Genomic DNA, 22823 nt, shown 5'->3' on the forward strand with positions numbered 1-22823 from the left:
CTGTGAAGTCAAAAAGGTAGCCTCAGGACTGTGGGGGCTGGCAAAAGACACATGAGGCTCCTGGGCCAGAACAAAAGATTTTATTATTCATGGCAGCAGGCAGTGTGTTCAGAGTTAGACTTGTTCGTGGATTTGCATATGGAAGTGAGAGAACAATAGAAATCCAAGATGCTTTCCAGATTGGGGCTCCATCTAAGGAACTATGAATTGAGGGCCCAGATAAGGGGGAAGAAGGATGCAAAGGCACTACTTGAATAAGAAAAGTACAGAGGCCTGAAAGACATTTACAGGGAGGGGCATAGAAAGCAGCAAATGTAACAGTCTGGAGTTCATGGGCAAGGTCAAGGCTGAGATATAGACCTAGCATACACCTTTCTGGAGATGGAAGGTACTGTCCTGGAACTGATGTGCTTACTAGAGAATCCTCACCTGGTCAGCAGAATCACCTGTAGCACCTGTTAAACACACAGCCCTTGCTGTGGCTTGTGCTTGTAATCCCAGCTCTTCAGGTGGTAGAGATCAGGAGGATCTTCATTCCAGGCCAGCGCAGGTAAAAAGTTCATGAGACCCCACCTCAGCAAATAAGCCAGGTATGGTGGTTCCCACCTGTGGTCCCAGCTACGTGGGAAGCCATAGGTAGGTGATGGCAGTCCAGGCCATCTCTGGGCAAAAATGCCAGACCCTATCTAAAAAATAACCTAAAAAGCAAAAAGGGCTGGAGGAGTGACCCAAGTGGCGAAGCACTTGCCTAGCAAGCACAAGGCCCTGAGTTCAAGCCCAAGTTACCCAGCCCCAAAACATAGTTTCCAAATCCTCTTCAGACCTTGTATTCTCAAACTTTATGACTGGATAGCTAAGCAGATAGATCAGTAGCTAGCTAGCTAGATGGATGGATGGATGGACTGACGGATGGATAGAGAGAAGACAGATAGATGGATAGATGGATACATTTCTGATTAATTTAAAATTTACTTGATATTTTTGAGTGCTTATTACATTTCCAGCATCATGTTTTGATGGGGAGTCACGACAAATCTTTTGGCTATGAAAATAGGCCAAGAGAACCACTCAGACTTTGGCCCTGATTTCTCTGACCTGATGCACTTGTGTGTAAATATCCATCTTGAAACTCACTATTTGGGAAAAATAATCCCCTATTTGTTTAAGCCACTGTAGTTGGGATTTTTGTTTGTTACCATCTGCCAAAAGCATTCTGACCTTCCTGTGGCTGGAATGTGCCCCCCAAAAAGCAAGAGCTGGAAACTTAATCCCCAATGCAACAGTGCTGGGAAGCCGGGCCCAGTGGATATGCACACTTCATTCTTTTTATGTAGCTAGAAAATTTAAATAAAATAAAAATCTCTTTCAGAAAGAGGAGTTTTGAAGAATGCTTCATTACTCAGGTTGAACAAGCAAAATTCCCTTATCTCATCAGTCTCATTTATAAGCTTTATTTATTAAATTTTCTCAAATATTTCAAACTCCCTGTATGAATCTATCATATTTGATTTGATTTTATCATTTCCAATAATTAACATGACAGGTTTACAATCACTTGTGAAGTCATTTTCATATACTTATTGTTTATTTATTTGCTTTTGAGATAGGGCCTCACTATGTTGACCAGAACTCAAGAATCCTCCTGCCTCAGCATCCCAAGTAGCTGGGATTACAGGTGTGTGTTACCACATGTATTTTATACTGCTTTACTAACTGACGAATTAAAGTAATAACAATAGCAAATCTGTTCTAATGTTGCTAATGAGGTGAGTCAAATTTTCATATACCTTTCAACCAAAACCACAAATCTACAATCAATTTCCCATTATAAATCGGAATCATAGCTTATTTAAATCACTTAAATAAGGAACATACACAAGACTACTCCTAAACTTAACATGAAAGTATAATGTTATGGATTCAATTTATTGCATCATCTTTATATTGAATTCTAATTATCTCCAGACTTGGAAAGCCACTCAACAGGGAACAGATTTACTACCTCCGGGGATTCAGAGTTACTGGGTCAGCAACTCTTGAACACAACGTGGTGGACGTCTCAGATGTGTTGGGATGGGTAGGAGCCAGGATCAGTATTCTGACACTGGGGACTGAGGACCCTTAGCTTTGCCTGCGGTTGCTATGACAACAGGAGGTTCCCAGCAGGCACCCTTCAGAGGGATGTGATTTTAGAACCCTCCTTCCAGTTACCTACTGGAGTTGGGTCCCCATCTAGATCAGCTTTATTTCTTTGCTGGCTTCTTTGTTTCTTCGGTACAGCAGACACTGCTGGCATACTTTCACCTTCCTCCAAAGACGCACTAAATACCACCGCATTTAACCCAAAACATTTCACAGAGCCATGATCCTCCAGTCATGGTGATAACACGTGCTATTCCCCTTCCTTGTGACTTTTTAGGAATTCCCCCAAACAGGACTGTAACGTTTCACATTCCATCAGAATCACTGAGTTTAACTTGGCAGATTCTGCTTTGGGCACTGTTCTCCCTCAAGCTGCCCAGGACACCGCCCCCCCCCCCGCCCCCTATGTAAGCTAAGGCTACCCAAATGGGGTTTTGACATGGTCCCAACCTCAGATGCATCCTCCTGTTTGCTACACTTGTTTGTTTTTAGTGGGGGGAGGAGGCAGCACCAGCAGCAGAGCTGGATTTGTTCTTATGTGTGGATCAAAGATCATAAATAACTGTTGTTCCCATTTCACAGGTATCTACTGATACCTGGCAAAATAACAATTCTATTTCTTGTGCCTCTCAGACAAGACATCCACTAACAACTCCGTTTTTCTTACAGCTATAAATGTGTTTATAAAATATGTTTTACAGATAAAAGATGTTTATAAAATATTTTTGAAATATGCTAGCATTTTGAATACTCTTCAGAAAATCCAATCTTTAGAGAAGTCAACTGGCAAACCATCTTTCTAATGTGATTAACCCCCAATTCGTAATTTGACTTAACATGCCACACACTTTGTTGGGGTTTGAGTATGTGCAATTACCATTCAACTCCTCCCCTACCACCACCAAATTTTACTGATTAATCACTCTTCGTTTTACAGGGAGGAGCAAATTGAAAGTGGAAATAGGGACTGTACCCGGTACCTCTGAAATGGAAGTTTCAATTAAAATAAGAGTGTAATAAAAACAATAAATGTCCTACCTAACATTTTACTGTAGTGCTCGCTCACTCTCTTGCTCTGAACACATGTATCCACATAACACCTTCTTTTTCTTTGAACTCAGCTGGACAGCTAGTGCTCGTTCTTGAGTACTTTAGTGTGTATCACTCACTTTGATATCTACTTACTTTTTTCTAAATCAAAATCCAGTCAAAGTTTACACATTGCTGTGGATTCTTATCTCTGGTTATCTGGAACAGATGCTCATTCTTAAATGCACATGAGTCACCTGGAATCTTCTTCAAATGCAGATCCTGACTCCAAAGCTCCCAGTGGGGTCTGAGTCAGAGTCTGACAAGCTCCCAGTGACAGATGCTATTGATCCACTTTGAGGACAAGGATAGGACAGTCCCCTTGTATTTTCCCTCATGGCACTGGCTCCTTGAAGAGTCCAAGCCTGTTTCTTGCAGAATGGCCAAGCTTCTGATCATGCCACCATCTCAATTTCCTCGTCCTCCAGCCTGTTTGGTGTAGAGGCCTGGTTGGTTTCTAGTCTTAGGTTTCTCAGCATACGACATAAGTGACACCACTACTTCCTAACACATCCCGACGGGAGGCACTGACTGCCAGTTATCCTAACAGAAAAGGTGCGCAAAGACATTATTACTCAGTTGAGGAGAGGGTGGAGCTTTCTATGGTAATTTTTTTTTTTAAATGCGGCACTGGGGTTTGAACTCAGGGCTTCATTCTTGCTAGGCAGGCGCTCTACTATTTGCATCATTCTGCCAGCCCTTTTTTGCGGTAGTCATTTTTAAGGTAGGCTTTTGGGGCATCCTTGAGATATCTGTCAGGTAGGAACAAAAAGCCAGGTTGAATGACTCCAAAGTCCAGAGCTACCTTCATCTTGGCGAAAGTAATCTAGGGTGAGCAAGTGTCACCTACCTTATGCAAGGACTATGGGTGAGTCATTGAACTGAGCCACCAAAAGAGCCTTGAAGTCACTGCCATGTTTATCTTCACTTTACGGATTCACAAAACAAGACTCAGAAAGCTTCAGTTTTTCCTGACCTCCCAGCTGGTGGGCACCAGAAGAGAAACTGCATCCAGGTGTGTCTGTGCTGTCTCCACTTGGAATTACTATCAATCCCATCCCCAAAGTCCTGCCACAGCCCCTCCAAAATCTGTGCCCTTTGCCTTTGTTCAGCATCCAGGAAAAATCACGGCCATGCTTCTGAGTATAGCTAAAGGTAACCAGATCTTTATGACAGTTTGCTTGAGGGCCCCGAACTCACAGGGCAGCCTTGACTTTGTCCTTCCTCTCTGGCTCTGCACTGAAACAACCATCTCACGAGCCAGATTCCTTCTCCTCCCCATGCCCCACTCTCCTCCTTTGAGACTGGTCAGGCCCCTATGAGGGAGATCAGATTCTCTTCTGCCCCTTGCCCTCTCCATAGGGGGTCTAAGACACTACCAGAGAATTCCCTGGGCTCAGTTAATTTCTAGATGTAAAAAACAGAAGAAAGATTTATAGCTATAACTTTGATTTCTTTATGCTGTGATGACACCAAATGTTTATTATTCTTATATCAAAACCCAGAGTGTCTTTTTCCTGTAAAACATGGCATACCATGTTAGGCTCCCATTCCAGTCCATGAAATCACAGTACAGTTAAAATAAAGCTCGTTTCAAAAAGTGCAGGGCACAAATACGTATCACAGTATTCATGTTTTTAAAAGAGTAGAAATAAAATGTAGCTGGTGGGGTGACTCAGATGGTAGAGCGCTTGCCTAGCAAGTGTGTGCCCTGAGTTCAAACCCCAGTACTGCCAAGAAGAAAGAAAGAAAGAAAGAGAAAAAGGTTGTGTTTGTTCAAATGTGTAGACTTGTAGAAAGCATGCTCAGAATAAAATAAGGCTAGGGATGGAAGATTTTGGAGATTCCAAAAGGGAATTCCAAGCATTTTAAAGGACTTCAAAGACTGAAGCAAAGAAATGCCTTCCCTTGGTCTGACCCAGGGGTGTCTCCAATGATACAGAGGACTTTTCTTTCTTTGTGTAACTCACAAATGGAATGAAAAATGACAAGAGGGGATTTTCTCAAGGCAACTGAGTGAAAAAATAGAGAAAAGGAATAGTAGATGGGGATAAAAAGGTGAGTAGAGTTACTGAATGGAGAATTGCCTCAGTTATAAAAGCCAGCGTGTGTACACAAGGTATCTGGGAAGGCAGACAGGTGGTGACAGGGAAAAACTAGGTCTGGCATCCCTGATGGGGCACTTGTGACCCTGGCAGTCCCAAACAGCTTTACTGTCATCTGGAAAAGAAGTGATAAGTGTGTTTCCTGGGGTCCAGTAGGAAAGAAGTGCTGTGTATGGTAAGCAATGTCTTTAAGAAAAAGAATGCAAGCCCCCAAAGTGTAGTGCTCCCCATTGCTATGGTATAAACGCTCCCACCAAGGGCAATTTCAAGCTTTGAATAGTTTAATAATTAACTGAAAAATTCTAGACTATTTAACCATCAGCTTCCATGAGCTGGTGAGAGCACAACAATCACTGGAAAATACAACTCATCATTTACCGTCTCAGATGATTGCCAGTGAGACCCTCACTACACAGGCAACCCTGCTGTCCTGTGAGTGCACATTTTAATTACTCTCATGGCCACATGTTCAAAACCGGCAGATTATTCATGAAGTTCAGTAAAAGAGTACATCTCAAAAGCACATTCTTTGTCTAGAAGCCACCAGAAATCAGAGGGCAGATGGTTAGTCCAAATTTAAGTTCAAGGTCATTATGTAGGTGGGTTCTTGAGACAACATCACATGAAAAATACATGTTTTTTCTCTATATGAGTTTTTAAAAGGTAAAAGAAAAAGTCACCAATGATTTTCTAGAATAGTTTGAAATTTTAAAGTCTGGGGCATACTCTTAGCAAAAAATTAATACATTTCCAAAGTGGATTAGACACTGAAGTGTAGATGCTTGTTGATTTCTTGCCTTGTGTTTCCCTGATCACACAGTTCATCAAAATAGGGCTATTGGTCTCAAAGACTGGAGAGTGTAGAAAGGTGTCTTGACACATTGTGGCCTCCCCTGGGAGCCAGCATGGAGAGACTTGACCCCTGAAAGACTCAAGAGCAGCAGGCGTGCCCAAGAGAGAGGAGCTGGGGTTGTCTGTGCATCTCCCAGCTGGGCTCCGTCTACACCGTCACCATGATTTGGTCCAGACCTTTCCGTTTGAGCTTGGGCACTGTGGCCTCTTTGCTGGGATATCCCACGGGGAGCAGCACCAGCAGTTTTTCATGTGGGGGACGACCCAGGAGCACCCTCAGACGAGGGCCACAGTTGAGAGGAGTGGTAGTGACTGTCACCAACCCTACATTCTAAAACAGGAGAGGAAAGAGGTACATTTGAAACTCAGATACATAATCATAGCTGTGCTTCCAGCCTGGGGACATTGTCATCTCTACTACACCTACTCATCTCATCATTTCCCTTGCCCTCCCTACCTCCTGTCTTTTTTTTTCAACCATGTAGTTGCACGCATAGAGGAAGAAAAATGCTAGCCTTATTTTTCAATGATGCTTGAGCAGTGGGATTGGTTACTTTATGGAAAGAAATTTGAGAAATTCAATTATACCAAAGGAACGACAAAACCACCTGGAGTTCCTTTTAGTTAGGGGGTCAGTCTATATCCTGCACTTGACCATAATGAAAATAGCAGTCTGCCATAGCAGTGTCCTAGTCCTACTTCTACTCTAATTTTCCTGTTATATATTATTTCCTAGATTTCAGTTATCTGAGGATTGTTTGTTATCAATATCTTTAATATTAGTATTTGAGCCCATAAATGTAAAAGGACCTGGAGTGACTTGATATGGTCTCTTTATGACTGCATCTTTATATTCACTAACCTCTAAGTGAAATTTAGTAGCTTATTCAATTTTGAATAAACAACAAATCATGGTAGTGTTAAAAATATCCATGATTTTTGTCAACAATAAAATTCACAAGTATTGTACTACAGCTCTGGCTCAGGTGGTAGAGAACCTGCTCAGCAAGTGTAAGAGTGTTAGGTCCTGAGTTCAAACCTCAGTACCACCAAAAAAAAAAAAAAACAGGTATTTTCATATCACTTTATAATTTTTATAGAGATCCTAAAATATCATTATATTCATTACTTTAAAATTGTAGACTGACTGCTAGATCTTGGTATGTAATATATTAATAAAGGTTTACACATTATATTCTAAACAACAACAGGCACAAGGAGGCCCTATGACCACACAGCCAGCAGTGGAAGTAGCGAATACCCCTAGTGAAAACGCTCAGGTCCAGTGACGGGACCCAGGGGGATGCTGAGGGAGAAGAATGGACCCCATCCCAAATAATAAGTTCTAAGTAAAAGCAATGAGTCGTTTCTGTACAGTTCCTCAGCTGCTCCCTCCACCACCTATGCTTTCTCAACCATATTTCCACCTTGCAGCTTGAGCCAAGTTTTGGAGCTGTCTCTCTATGCTTCCTGCATGTCGAGCTCACTGGGCCAGGTGATTGGGCTGGGATGGGGCTCCATGAAGATTTCTCTCTTTTCCCTCCTAATCCTGGTCTCCCTTAGAACTATGACTGATGAGAAGCTAGAGGGCAGCAAACTCAACAGGAAAGCAGCAAAGAACCTTGCAGGAAAGGGCAAGGCTCACTCCAGGCTCACACTGCTTCCTCCAGGCCCCAAATCAGCCACAGCACCTGTGGCCTGATGCTGCACAGGGTGCCAGTTTATTCCTCTATCTACAGCTTCAGGAGCTGGCAAAGGCCAGCTCCTTCAGACAATGTTTCAAGTAGTCTAAAAGCGTGCTTCCCTTTGGGTAACAATGACAACAGAGAATAAGGAGTTAGCATCCAAATTTTTCTTTGAGATAGTGAAAAAAGTTAATATTTTTTGGAATTGATTTTAATCCCTTGAAAGTAGGGTCATTTACTCTTATAATATTGTTTGCTTGGTTTATTTTATGTGTTTACCAGGCCTCTATCCCTTCCCTGGACCCCAGTCCCCACCAAAATGTACATACAGTTCATGAGATGCCTTATCCATGGTATCTTCTGATGCAATACCATGTAAACTCAGCTTCTCAAGAAAAGACCCCTGTGAGAGCCTCCTTACAGCTTTTAGTCACCCCATCCACTCAGACAGCAAGGGCAATAGCCACCCAGGAGGTTAGACTCTGTGGCTCTCAGGCTCGGAAATTCTTCATGTGAGTCTGCCACAACCCTTAAGCTACATGTTGTTACAGAAGACAGCAAACACAAGGACACTATTCTAACCCTGACATGATGTTACAAGTTCAGGAAGAATTTCAACTTGCTAAACCGCCACACCCCTAAATCCAGGTGTACGGGGTCAGTTTCCGCCTGGATTTACCTTGCTTAGAAATTTGACTTTAGATAAACAACTTCCAAGTGACCCTGAATTGGAAACTCAGCTGAAATGTTCTGATAAGGCCACCCTTTGCACTCTCCCCCCCCACCTCCCACCCATGTCTCACTTGTCTCCCTTGGGGCTGTGGGAGAACAACATACCTGCAGAGCAGCCAGCAGGATGCCACACGCGATGGAAACACTGATCTCATTGTAGTAGTGGACCTTTTTCTCGCCATTTGCGGCAAAACCATGTACTTGTTTGAAAATGAGAATCAAAACAGGGGCAGTGTCCAGGTATTCTTTAACCCAGTTGGTTCTGAGAAGGGAAGAGAGTCAAGAGAATACTCGTTCTTACTTTTTGCTTTCTTTTGACTACCTTAGCTTATTTATGACAAAAAATAAAAACACATTTACTTGTCTTATATTTAAATTGAAAAAGAGAATTTCTGGGTTTTGTCATACTCATCTTTTTCTGTCCAAGGTCATCGAATTCAATGCATTAGTAAGTGCCCAGTATGGCAAAAACCTATGAAATGCTAAAAGATACAAAGTGGGCCCCATAAGCTAGAGATCACTAAGCCAATATTCACCAAAATGAAGCGTGGTAAGTCCCACTAAAGAAACAGAAACCAAGTACATGAAGAGGCTTCCAAAAACTGAAATGTAATTTTTAAAAAGATTGAGAGAAACTGAACACCTGTAATTACAGTGCTTGGGAGGCTGAGGCTGAAGGATGGAGAGTTCAAGACCAGCCTGGGCTGCGTATCAAGTTTGAGACTAGGCTAGATTACACAGGGAAAATCTGTCTCAAAAAAAAAAAAATGCAAACAAAAAAACAAAACGAGATGATTAGTAAAAAGTCTACAGAAGTAGTCTCAAGTTGGCTCTGAAAGAAAGGTAGAAAAGGGAGTTGGGGGAGCACATCCCAGAGTAGTGAAGAGATGAGAGAAAGCAAAGGCAGGAAGGAGAATGCATGGCAGGCCAGGGAGTTCCCAGAAGACTGGCAGGTGGCAGAATGGTAGGCCCCATGAGGATTTTGCAGGGGCCTGGCCTTCATTTGGGAAGTGTTAGAAAGTTGTCACAGGCTTCTAAGCAGACACACCACATGATCAGATCTGTCTCAGAAAGAAGTGGGTTGTTGTGAGTGACAGTGCTATTACCAAGAAGATTTTGAAGTTCCAACAAATCATCCCAGAGGAAGGGGAACCAGTCAGGGGACCATGGCAACGGTCCAGGCAGGAGGGTACTGAAGGAAGAATCAGGCTCAAGAGAACTTGGTCAGGGGTGGGGGTGGGGGGTGGGGGGGGAGGGGCTAGAGTTGGTGGAACCAGGACAGGAGCAAGCATGGGAGAAGTCATTGATGACAGAGAGGTTTAACTGAAATTACAGGTAGGCTGGTGGAAATTCTGTTAGTTCAGCTATGGAAGAAATGAACTTTAGTGGGAACAAGAGATCATTCATGTGAAGTACAAATGAGAAACTGGAGGTTTTGTTTTACACTTCAGAAAGTATCTTTCTTGATTGCGCTGACTTGTCCCATATGTTTTGGCAGGAGTTTCATTCTAGAACACATTTTAAGGAGTGATACAATACAATATAGTCATGTAATGCAATATATTGAGATTTGTGTCATTAGCAAGAGATGGGTACTATTCATTTTAGCATGTTATGCTTCACTGCCTTAAAACACTAAATCCACATGCATATTTTTCTACAGTTCTTACACTGTTAATAGCTATAGGTCATACTTTCAAAGCCGCTTTAATCATACTTCAACAGGCTTAGTTCCATTTGACTGGTATTGATTCTTTTCTCCTTACAAAGAGAACATTACTGGTTTAGAAGATCAACTCTGGAGCCAGACCAGCTTTGCTGAGTTGAGCAAGCTTCTTAACCTCTCCATGCTGTTTTCCCAAATGTAAAATGTACTATTGTTCCCCACCTCATATGGCTATAGTGAGCATGAAATAACTAAAAACACATAAAGTAGCTTTTACTAATACAAACTTCAGACTTTTAAGTCACAGGAACATGAGTATGGACGGATCACTTGTAATCCACTTTGCTGACTCACTTTCCTGCTGATTTCCAGTAGTCACCAATACCTCTGGAACACGTTCACTGACTGTGCCATCAGGCCCTCCCCACCCCCCAGCAGAGCAGAAAGCTGTTCTCCAAGGCGTCCAAGAGCTGCGCTGCCCCTGGCGAGCTGCACACTGCTGAGATACTGTGTGTCCCCACTCTGCGCTCTATTACATGAACTTGTATTCTGTATCACTAGTTTCATGATTTTAAATTCTGATTCTGTTATTAAAAATAATTGTAAAAACATACAAAATATACATGCAGGGGAAACAACGTATTTTCAGAGATTAAATGAACACTAAGCTAAGTATTTTAGAGGTGTGCACATCTGGAGTCCCATATCTCTCCCAGTATGGAACTCAACTTGACTTTTACCTACCCATTTCTTCCTGTGAATATGCAATAAGATTTATGCTTTTGATATTAATATCTCAAACATGTCCTAGAGCACAGCAATGAGTTACAATGCCATAGACATCAGTTCTAATAGTTCAAATATCTCAGGAGAAAATTGTCCTCTGGAGACAACAAATGAAGCAGGAAAAGAGCCAAGAGGCCCATCTCTCTTGACCCCCACTCTAACTCTTGGGCAAGAAGCCCCACCATGTCCCCAAGATTGGGATCCCATCATCCTTTCTAAGGCTCATATTCCCATGGGGTGTTAGATGATAGGTGCTTGAGCTGGCCATGAAAGGCCCAGAGCTGAGAGACAGAGGGATTAGAGCTGAGAACTTGAGCTGCCCTTATTGTAGTGCCTTGTGAGATTCTGACATCCACCATCCCTCTAGTTACACTGAATTCCACTCCACTTCTTTCTTAGAGGTAATGGAGCCCACTATGACCGAAGCCTAACAGATACTATACTTGTGCTAAACGTGCCCGTAACTAAAGGCCTCTTAGTAAAATCAGTTGCAAATTCGATCACTTTAGCAAAATGCAAGTTGCTTCACTCAAGATCTTGAAAAATATTTCACAATATTATATTCCAGATGGGTGAAAAGCTAAGTAGTTCCTCAATGTCTTAAGAGGAAATTATTTGCATCAGAGCCTACAACAGAGGCGAGGCCTGACAAAATTCCCATAATTCTCTCTCAGAGCCAGAATCAGACTTTTTAACACTGAAAAAAAAAAAAAAAAAAAACCAAAAACCAACAGGGGCAGGAGGAGGGCAGGGTGGCATTTGATCAACGCATGCTGTAAGCACATGTTGGAATGTCACACTGAACCATGTTAGTATGTACAATTAATACATGTCAATCAAAAATAAAATAAGATATTAAACCCACAAAACCAGGAAACTACAGTGATAGTTGTTTCATTTTAAGAAGGCAAAGTGAACATCCTTAATTCCACCAACTTTGTACCTCAGTTTCTTCAGGTCTGTGACCCACCGGTGTCCCATTCTTTTCCTGTAGTTTATTTCTTCTTCTTCTTCGATGATCTCTCGGATCTTATGCTTCATGTCTGGGTTCTTTACAACCACAAAGGTCCAGGGCTCTGTGTGGGCCCCGCTTGGGGCTGTCCCTATCAGCCATCAAATTAAAATCAGAAATTAAAACTGCAGGGAAGCGAGAGACTTTAAGAGCTTAGTGTGTTGACCTTGCTCAAAATGAAGCTAGATTATCTGGCAAGTGGGCTCTGTGCTACTGCAGACTCTGTTCCATTCAGTTTCACTTTGGGGGTCTCCCAACCACCTAACTAAGACCAAGGCCAGGCATGCCAGGACTGTGGGAACTTAGCCCTGCTGCTAAATCATGGGGGACATGGCATGCTTAAGAAACTGTATCATGGCCACTAAGGAAACACAGAGGGAAGTTCTGAGAGCCCAGCTTCTCCAAATTGCCATTCATTTTGATGTTCTTGAAAAAAGTATGAAGTCACGAAGCTTAATGGAAATGATATAATGTCAATGGTGAAATGATGTGTAAACCTTGATCATTAATCATTAATCATTTCCTTGATTAAAGCTCTGGATGAGGCACTGTAGGGTTTGTAGTCTGGTTAGGGACACACAGGGATGAGACCCTCCTGGTCCTGAGTGCTCAGTATACACAACAGTGTGTCTTTCTGCTCCCATGGGCTTCGGGAACCCTTGGTCCACTCCTAGTCAACTCCAGTGTCCCAGAACTGTCCCAGTATTTTGTCCAAGAACAAAGCTTCATGGTGTACCACCCTTGTCCAAGGGGCTTAAATTTCTTTGAGATTCCACTTAGGGATTAGGAGCAAGTTTCTGACCTGGGTGTCACCCCTCAGTCTTAGATAGCCCGCTGTTCCCAAGGATGGACAACAGTGACCCACAAGTGGGATATTTCAGAAGCAACAATTTCTTCCTTCCAGGTAAGTACTCAATGAAATAAGCTCTGCCTAGAGAGCGAGTGAGACCTGTGGACTTTTGGTGGGGTTCTTGCCTACTACACACCATTCCCAGCTCTTGAAGTCATGGTTAATTGTAAAATACAAGTCAAAATAGTAGGCCTAATTTTTTCCAGAGTGATCCCACTTAACTTTTTACCCATATTATTTATTAACTAATATTTGCATTTCTAAATGTAAGAAGTATATTTCTCTCTAATATTCTCAGTTATGCCAAATTTACCTTAACTTCCTATGTATACACACATATGCATATGCTGATATAGATGAAGAAAGAGGGAGTTAGTAATTGGAGCTAGTTGCATAAAGGATGCAGCATAGTTGTGTATTTGTATTCTTAACTGAAGCAAAATATTTTAATCTTGGTTTCTTGTATATTAGATAGTGGGCTTACAATGCACATACAATAATTTCTACAAATAAAGTTAAATGTGAACTTAAATGGAACAAGACTCCAATCAAAGGAAACTCTCAAATAGGAGACTTTCTCTTACACCTTCTCCTTTTCTCTGTAACTCTGATTTTGTCCCTCTATGGAGATATTAATGTACATTAAAATGAGTCTATCTTACTTTGGTTTGCTTTGAAAAGTCACATGAGTAAACTTGCTAGCTCATTAGAATACTGTACTGAGCATCATGGTGTGTAATATAAGAAGTTTACTGCCACCAAGACAAATGTGCTAATGAGATAGAGAGGGTGTGGTGTTTTAAGGGGAAGGAAAGAAAAGGAGATGTTCTCTTCCAGTGTATATTTGTATGTTCAGAAATCTTAATTTTAAGTAAAAGTTCACAAAAATGAATGATTGCCAAGTTTTAAACTGTTGTCACATTTGCTTCCAAAAAGTTTACAATAGTCAAAATGTAGAAAGTTGAAATCATTATGTTTCTGGCAGTCACTGAACACTGGGTAAGACTTACAGATAAATACAGCACTCTAGACTTCGTTCACATTTTGAACTTCAATATTGTTACAATACTGCCACACAAACAAGGCAGCTGACAGTCTCAAAGACCCAGTATACAATTACAAACCTGCTGCTTTGATGACATTGTCAATGACTTCCACTGGGACTTGCTCATTACTTATGAACCTGACTGAACGTCGCTTGTTGAGGAGTTCATAAAATTCCTGAGACCTCTTAGCCATCTCCATCTCAGGATACCGGGTGTGGGAGAATGGGATGTGCTCAATGCTTTCCTCTGACTCTTGCCATTTATCAGCATCTGAAAATGAGACAAGAAGAGGGGAAAACTCATTGACCTTTGTTGGTCATAAGGGGCCACTGGTCAGAAGGAAATAAAGTTCTCAAAAAAGTCTGTAAGGTCATGTAAATTCAAGAAAAGAGGAGTAGAGGAGAAAAGGAGAGAAGAGGGGAAGGGGGGAGGGGAGAAGAGGAGAGAAGAGAAGAAGAGGGAAGAGAAGAGAAGGGAAGATAAGAGATGAGAAGAGAAAAGAAGAGAAGAAAAAGAATAGGTCTACAGAATCCTGACCACTAACATTTACTACCTTCAAATTCTAGACTTATTATACATGGAGAAAAAGGAATTTTTTACCTACAAAAAGATAGGGAATTCAATTTCTGTTAATGATGGACTAGGTTATTTGAAACAAACTCCCATCAGCTTAAAATCACTCAGATCACAAAATAAGGTGTTTTAAAAAGTCCTTTCTAAAATCATTGAGCTAGCAACATAGTAAGAAATTCCAAGGCCACAGCCAAAGGGAAAACACAAACCTACAGAGGTAAGTAGGCACAGAACCACATCTCTGATTACATTTTGCTAATCCCTATACATTTGAATTTCTATTTCTGTATCTTCAGGTATCGAGGGCAACCAAAATCAAAGCCCAGGCCCCACACACAATGGGAAATGTCATAAGCTGGCACCCCAAGACAACCAAGCTCATAAAGAAACACAACATCTTGAGGAAAGAATTAGCAGAGTCAATTTTAAAAATAAATCCAGATACCTTAATACTCCAAATATTGGAATTATCAGACTCAGAGGGTAAAACAACTATGTTTAGAGAGAGGAAAGGACAAGCTTATTTTACTTCAATCTCTAGAGTGCAAGAAAGAATAAAAGAAGACATAGAAAATATGAAAAATAGAACTTCTAGGACTGAAAAATAATAGAATTAAAGCTTGATGGAAAGAGTTATTAACAGGTTAAACTACCTAAAGAACACTTAATGATCTGGGAGAGAAGTCAAGGGAAAATATCTAGAATGGGGTAGGTAGAGGGCAAAAGATGAAAAACATGAAAGAACAAGAAAAAAATACCAGAGAGAGAATGTCCAATATATAGAAGACCATGAAATTCAAAATAGTAGTTACTGCTGTAGGAGACTGCCCAAAGGGAAGGTCTGAAGAGACCTTTAGAAGAAGGGGCTGCTCCAAATGCTAACATGCTTTGTGAGTAGCTGGGAAATGGAGAAATCACTGAAAAAGAAAAAGGCTGCTTTGCACAGGTAAATTCATATGAGGAAGAAGAAATCACTTGGAAGGAAACAAGAGTCCATGGGACTGGACCTCAGAATCAGAAAAGGCCCTGTCCACTTAGTTCTCTAGAAATTCTCAGACATCCCTGAGAGAGCATCAGCCTCCTCAAAGTAGATGGGATTGAGGATTCAGCCTTTTTCTAACATTTATTTTTAGTTTTGTTTTTTGTAAATAAGGTAAGCTCAGCTGACACATGGGTTATATAAGCATTGGCTACAAGAGAACAAAACATGAAAATGTGAGCCAAGTCCTAGAGTTGGCCATCTACTAGTGGGACAGGGTGACTTTCTCCCTTCTACCTCTGCTCAGAACATGTCAACAGCAATGATTTTTAGCAGCTATTGGCCGTGCTGGCATTTTTGATGGGAGAATCATAATTCAGAGGAATCAGAATCGCTGTGTAGCTTAAGAAAAAAATTAGTGCAACAATAGTATGTTTGTATTCATTAAAGTGATTGAAAAATCTACCGTTAAATTTATATGGAAACACAAGAGGCCACGAATAGCCAAGGCAATACTCAGTCAAAAGAACAATACAGGAGGTATCACAATACCTGACTTCAAACTATATTACAAAGCAATAACAATAAAAACAGCATGGTACTGGCACAAAAACAGACATGAAGACCAGTGGAACAGAATAGAGGACCCAGATATGAAGCCACACAACTATAACCAACTTGTCTTTGACAAAGGAGCTAAAAATATACGATGGAGAAATAGCAGCCTCTTAACAAAAACTGCCTGGAAAACTGGTTAGCAGTCTGCAAAAAACTGAAACTAGATCCATGTATATCACCCTATACCAAGATTAACTCAAAATGGATCAAGGGTCTTAATATCAGACCACAAACTCTAAAGTTGATACAGGAAAGAGTAGGAAATCCTCTGGAGTTAGTAGGTATAGGTAAGAACTTTCTCAACGGAACCCCAGCAGCACAGCAACTAAGAGATAGCATAGATAAATGGGACCTCATAAAGCTAAAAAGCTTATGCTCATCAAAAGAAATGGTCTCTAAACTGAAGAGAACATCCACAGAGTGGGAGAAAATATTTGCCAGCTACACATCAGACAAAGGACTGATAACCAGAATATATAGGGAACTTAAAAAATTAAATTCTCCCAAAACTAATGAACCAATAAAGAAATGGGCAAGTGAACTAAACAGAACTTTCTCAAAAGAAGAAATTCAAATGGCCAAAAAACACATGAAAAAATGCTCACCATCTCTAGCAATAAAGGAAATGCAAATTAAAACCACGCTAAGATTCCACCTCACCCCTGTTAGAATAGCCATCATCAGCAACACCACCAACAACAGGTGTTGGCGAGGATGCGGGGAAAAAGGAACCCTCTTACAGTGTTGGTGGGAATATAAACTAGTACAACCACTCTGGAAAAAAATTTGGAGGCTACTTAAAAAGCTAGACATTGATCTACCATTTGATCCAGCAATACCACTCTTGGGGATATACCCAAAAGACTGTGACACAGGTTACTCCAGAGGCACCTGCACACCCATGTTTATTGCAGCACTATTCACAATAGCCAAGTTATGGAAACAGCCAAGATGCCCCACCACTGATGAATGGATTAAGAAAATGTGGTATCTATACACAATGGAATTTTATGCAGCCATGAAGAAGAACGAAATGTTATCATTCGCTGGTAAATGGATGGAATTGGAGAACATCATTCTGAGTGAGGTTAGCCTGGCCCAAAAGACCAAAAATCGTATGTTCTCCCTCATATGTGGACATTAGATCAAGGGCAAACACAACAATGGGATTGGACTTTGAGCACATGATAAAAGTGAGAGCGCACAAGGGAGGGGTGAGGATAGGTAAGACACCTAAAAAATTAGCTAGCATTTGTTGCCCTTAACGCAGAGAAACTAAAGCAGATACCTTAAAAGCAACTGAGGCCAATAGGAAAAGGGGACCAGGAACTAGAGAAAAGGTGAGATCAAAAAGAATTAACCTAGAAGGTAACAAACACGTTCAGGAAATTAATGTGAGTCAACTCCCTGTATGGCTATCCTTATCTCAACCAGCAAAAACACTTGTTCCTTCCTATTATGGCTTATACTCTCTCTTCAACAAAATTAGAAATAAGGGCAAAATAGTTTCTGCTGGGTATTGAGGGGGTAGGGGGGAGAGGGAGGGGATGGAGTGGGTGGTAAGGGAGGGGGTGGGGGCAGGGGGGAGAAATGACCCAAGCCTTGTATGCACATATGAATAATAATAATAAAAAAATAGTATGTTTGCAAAACACAAAATACAGCATATGTGTAATACAAGCTACATTTAATAAATCTCCTGAAGCCTTCCTAGAAGGTGGAAATAGACAATTTGTTGAACAAGATTTTTACTGGGTATTTACTGGGCATATGTACTGATAGAATTACAAACCATGACCAAGTCTGTAATGAAGATCAATTCTCTACAAAGTGACAGAGAATATGAGGAATGGTCAGTAGAAGGACAAGAAGCTTGGTCTGAGAGGATGGTGAGCAAGGTGAAGCCTGAGCAATAAGTCTGTTTCAGAGGCTGGAGATGGGGAAGGATGTGTTTCAGGCATGTGTGAGCAACTGCAAGGAACCAAACAGGGCCAGGTCTTACTGGGCAAGGGAAAGAGTGGCTTAGATGGGGGTGGAGAAGACCCAGAGTATGTGGGCCCATGAAACATACTCCTAGTAAGACTGCAGATTCAGCTAGGTGTCATAGAAAGCCACAGATGGGGAGGAAGCAGAAGAGTGACGTGATCTCTAACACATGCTTCTAACAGTGTATACTGGAGGGAGATGAGTGAAAAGGGAAGATGGTACAGAGGCTGTTGCTGTAGACTGGGTGAAAGATAATGTTAGCTTGGCCCATCAGGAAAGCAGAAAGAATAACAGAGTCCTAAAGCATCTTGGAGATAAAAATAGTAAGACTTGCTCTCATGTGGGAGGGCAAGAAAGGATCTGGGCGAGGATCACTCCAAGGTTTCTGATTTCAGGGCCTGGATTGCAGATGGAGTCATCTACTGAGATAAGAAGGCTGGGGGTTGAGCCACTTAGGGGGTCAGGAGACAGAGTAGCAGTAGAAATCACCAGTCTGTTGAATTGGAGATGCCCATGAGTGGAGATTTCAGGTATAAAAACAAATGTTGGAGCCCACAGATCAGATGAAAATTTGGGAGCTGTCACATGAAGATGAGAATGAGCATCAGGAGCACAGGGAAGAGAACAAGAAGGTGGAAGACTGGGCCAGAGGGACTGGGCCATGCTCCAGGGGAAATCCAGACAAAGCATCCTCTTCCCCCACACCTATACCACATGCAGCACTCCTAGGACCATCAGAACTGGAGACTGGTGGAAAAGGGAGGTGCTCACCAAAGAGGGACTGAGTTGAGATGAGAAACCCAACCTCAATGTTAGCAGAACCACTGTCAGTTCACAGTTATTTGTGAGAAAACTTCTCTGGCAGTTTGGGGCCAAACTACACTCAGTTAGAAGGAAGTTGGGGTGCTATCAGCTCTCTACAACTGGTTCTAAAGTAAACGCAGATGGTGGGTGTCATCAATATCGCAGTAACATAGGTGTCAATAAAGAATCAAATGTGCCAATAAAGACTTGTTACACCAAAGATTCTTTCACACCACTTATGTTTAAGTCTGTAGTTAGCAAGTGGCTTAAGAGCAAATGCATTAAATGCTCCTTTAGCTGTCAGAAGGGTATGTTATTAACTCAAGATGCATTCAGTATTTGCATAAGCTACAGACAGCCCACATTCACGACTCAGCAGCTTCTGCAGCTTTCCAAGTCTAAGGTTGGCTCTCCTCATCTAGCACATTGAAGGGGATGGTTGCTTGAGCCTCCTCAGTGTCAGCTGTTATCCTTGACCAGGGCAAATAAATGGTCCATATCACACCTGGATGCAACTGTCCTGAGTGGCTCTTCCAAGCAAGCACTGTGGGACCCCGTGTTCCTGCAGTCTTTCCCGAGAGAGAAGGTCCCATCCTGTTTGGGGAATGGGGACCAGGCCAGGAGCCAGATGAGCTTGCACACAAACAGGAGCAGCTTGAGGAACTGCAGGGCAGTGACCAAAAACAAAAGCCTCTTCTGGTCTCCACCACTGAACTCCTGACTGGACGCAGGAGTGTGGCCCTAAAGAGGAAAGAGCAACCACTGTAAACTGTTTCCTGTTCCCCCTGTTCTAGATCATTCTTCTGTAAGAGAGGCTGTCCAGCAAAACAACTCTGTGCTTAGACCCTGGAGCCAGACTTTCTGGCTCCTGCCCTCTTGTGCAGGTGACTTACCTACTATATTAGAGTCTCAGTTTCCTTACCTGCACTGGGGTTATTAACAATGCCTACTTCACTGTACTGGCATGAAGATCAACTGATTCACTCTTAAACCGTGGCACTGACGGGCTACAGTAAATGCTACACAAGGGTTCATTGTTGTTATCTTTGATCCTCACCTGTGCCATCTGCTTTTCTGTAGTCCAGCGCTCCATCTTATCCATAGGTGTTCCCAAGTTCTGTGCTCAGCCTTCTATCTCACTGCACCCACTTTGTGGATTCTCTGGTTCTCTAAGTTCCAAGGATCACCACCTGCTGGTGCCTCTCTGATTAGTGTCCGTGACCAGGATCCCTGATCTAATGTCACGATCATCTTACATACAGCACACCTTCGATGAAGTGGGATCCTCCCCCACACGCCCATTAATGACAGCATCATTCTAACTATTCCAGCCTCCAAATCTATCCCTCCCTTTTCTCCCAAATCCATTTTATTACCAAAGCCTGGGTGTCTTCCTTTCATTTTCCTCTGATACACCCATCCTCTGCACCCTCCATGCCATCCTTACCAGAATATGTCATCACACAGCTTAGAACAGGTATACCCTTGTAGTGAAAGTGCTTTTCAACCGTGTACAAATGGTCCCCAATTTACGATGGTTTGACTTACAATTTTTGCACTTTACAATTTGCAAAAGCATACAATCATTCTGCCTTTACTTTCAGTATAGTATTTAATAAATTGCATGAGATATTCAATATTTCATTGTAAAATAGGCTTTTTGTTAGCTGATTTGCCCCACAATAGGCTTATTAAGTGTTCCAAGTGTGTTTAGAGTAGCCTGGTGAAGTCGTGACGTTTGGAAAGTTAGGTGTATTAAATGAATTGACAAATTATGATCTTTTTCACCGCTCATGGGTTTATCAGGTTGTCACATCCCCTGTGGCGGTCTGAGTGGGACTTACTTCAGCCTCTGAGAGGAAGAGGCTACTGGCTTGACTTCTGTTTGGTACCATCAACATTACTACTGCTGGCTTCCAGCACTGAAGACCAACAGGACACTCCACCCCAGTCCTGAGACCAGGACAACTCAGTGCGTGCATGCACACACACTCACTTCCCGGCACTCTCTGTTTGGGGGTGCAGGGCCTCACTGAGAATCACACCTCCTTCAAATCCAATCCACCCTGCACACCCAGCTCAGACAAAGACTCTTAAACAAATTACTTGTGGTCACTTCAGAATCCCTCCCTCCCCAGCTGCCTCCTCAATACCCTCTTCTTTCTAAGACCAACCATAACCTGCCCCCTTAAGCCCCCATTTCCTTTCTCACCCTTCCTCATGCATGCCCCTCCCCTAGCTTTTCAGAATCTCCCAGGCATTGTCTCTGGCTTAGGCTCTCTCTGCTCCTCCTGCCTGACGTGTCTCCTATCCTTGCTATTCACCTGGTCATCCTCCAGGCTGGCTTTGTACTTTCCCACCTGCCCCATCATGCCCCCACCCCTGTCTTAAACATCTCAGAACCAGTTCTGACAAGTTCATGTCTCTGTTTCCTTGTGTGGTATTCTGAAGTTAAGGGCAAAGGCCACACTTGTCTCTAACCCACCAGACCTGACACAATAAAAAGGAGCAAACTCCTAGAGAGATGGCATTTTGTCCATTTCAAAGTTCTTTTTCTTTTTTTTTGGTAGCACTGGGGTTTGAACTCAGGGTCTTGTGCTTGCTAGGCAGGCACTCCACCACTTGAGCCACACTCCCAGCCCTTTAACTTAAGGTTATTTTTTCTTAAGGTCTCACATTATTTTTCCAGGGCTGGCCTTGGACCTCAGTCCTTCCACCTATGCCTCCCACATAGCTGAGATCGCAGGTGCCTATCACCATGCCAGGCTCATTTGTTGAGATGGGGGTCCCACAAACTGATTTGCCACACTGATTTGTTTGCCACTACAGATTGATGATGACATTGGCCTGTGTCACTTTCCCTCCGTAATCTCTGCCATAAAGTTACACTTATCACCAAAGCAGTCTTTACCTTCTTCCACTTGGTGGAGGTCAGTGCTGTCTTTCAAGTCTTCATCCACCCAGGGGTGAACTCTAGCCTCCCCCTTCTTCCTGTTGGCGTTCCTGTCAGCATTTTTAAAGATCCACACAATCAAAACACAGACAACAGCTACCAAGACCGGAGTCAGGAAAAACATGGTTGGAGTCTGATCCTGAATGTGCATGCTTCCCACACTGGTATATAAACAGAGACAGGAGCTAGCAGGGAATGCCGGGATTGGGAGCAGGAAGCGGGAGGCGGGCCAGGACGGAGCAAAGTGCAGGACTCAAACTCTGAGGACTTTGCAGAGGAGCAAAGACCACGGTCACATGCGTTTGGGATAAGTGTGGGTTTGGACGTGCATCAGTGCATTCTTTTGTTAAATTGTGCACTTGATTGATATAGTCTTAGATAGGATGATCAGGAAATGCAGAAGGACCGTGATGAGCTAGATCTTGCTAGCAGTGGAAAAAGGAATTGAATCTTCCTCCTGTATAACTTTTCTCCCAGAGTATTTTCAAAACTTGCTTCAAGTTAGGAAACACCTGGAGAACCTGCTTTTAAAAGAATAGATTACCAGGTATAAACTCTGATCTGTTGAAAGAAAATTTCCAGAAAGAGAACTACTAATCTATATGTTAAATAGAAAGTGTGTGAGACACAGCCCTGAGGCCTGAGGCTGCGATTTCTCTTTTTAAATGCCTATGTCAACACATGCAGTGAAGAAGAAAGTGTTATGTTTTCCCTTGAAAAAAAACTTTGATCCAGGAAAAGTGACGGCAACATTTTAAATGATTAACTATATAACTTTACATAGATTTTGATTTTGGTTTTGGTTTTGTGTTTTATGTCTTAGCAAATGTCTTAGTTCAGGCCACTATGACAAAAATACCATAGGCTGGGTGACTTAAATAATAAAAATGTATATATTTCTCATAATTTTGGAGATTGGGAAGTCCAAGATGAATGTGCTGGCAG

At 42.2% G+C, this 22823-nt stretch overlaps 1 protein-coding gene across 1 annotated transcript; it reads right to left on the reverse strand.

The window, feature by feature from the left end:
* Positions 1 to 1414: 1414 nt before the first annotated feature.
* Iyd (iodotyrosine deiodinase) lies at positions 1415 to 22057 on the reverse strand. The gene is made up of 5 exons (XM_074072339.1): positions 21837 to 22057; positions 14044 to 14235; positions 12001 to 12160; positions 8711 to 8867; positions 1415 to 6519 (listed from the first exon to the last, which is right to left on the reverse strand). Exons 1-5 carry the CDS (start codon positions 22027 to 22029, stop codon positions 6337 to 6339), a joined length of 885 nt encoding a protein of 294 aa, XP_073928440.1. The 5' UTR covers positions 22030 to 22057; the 3' UTR covers positions 1415 to 6336.
* Between the last annotated feature and the right edge of the window lie 766 nt (positions 22058 to 22823).

This window comes from Castor canadensis, chromosome 1 (genome assembly GCF_047511655.1).
Source record: "Castor canadensis chromosome 1, mCasCan1.hap1v2, whole genome shotgun sequence".
In the NCBI taxonomy this organism is placed as follows: domain Eukaryota; kingdom Metazoa; phylum Chordata; class Mammalia; order Rodentia; family Castoridae; genus Castor; species Castor canadensis.

Coding starts and splice junctions, on each gene's coding strand:
- Iyd (XM_074072339.1), bottom strand. CDS start 22,029: ATGCACATTCAGGATCAGACTCCAACCATGTTTTTCCTGACTCCGGTC. Junction 14,236..21,836: donor CCTCCACCAAGTGGAAGAAG/GTAAAGACTGCT, acceptor TCTCATTTTCAG/ATGCTGATAAATGGCAAGAG. Junction 12,161..14,043: donor CAATGTCATCAAAGCAGCAG/GTTTGTAATTGT, acceptor GATGGCTGATAG/GGACAGCCCCAAGCGGGGCC.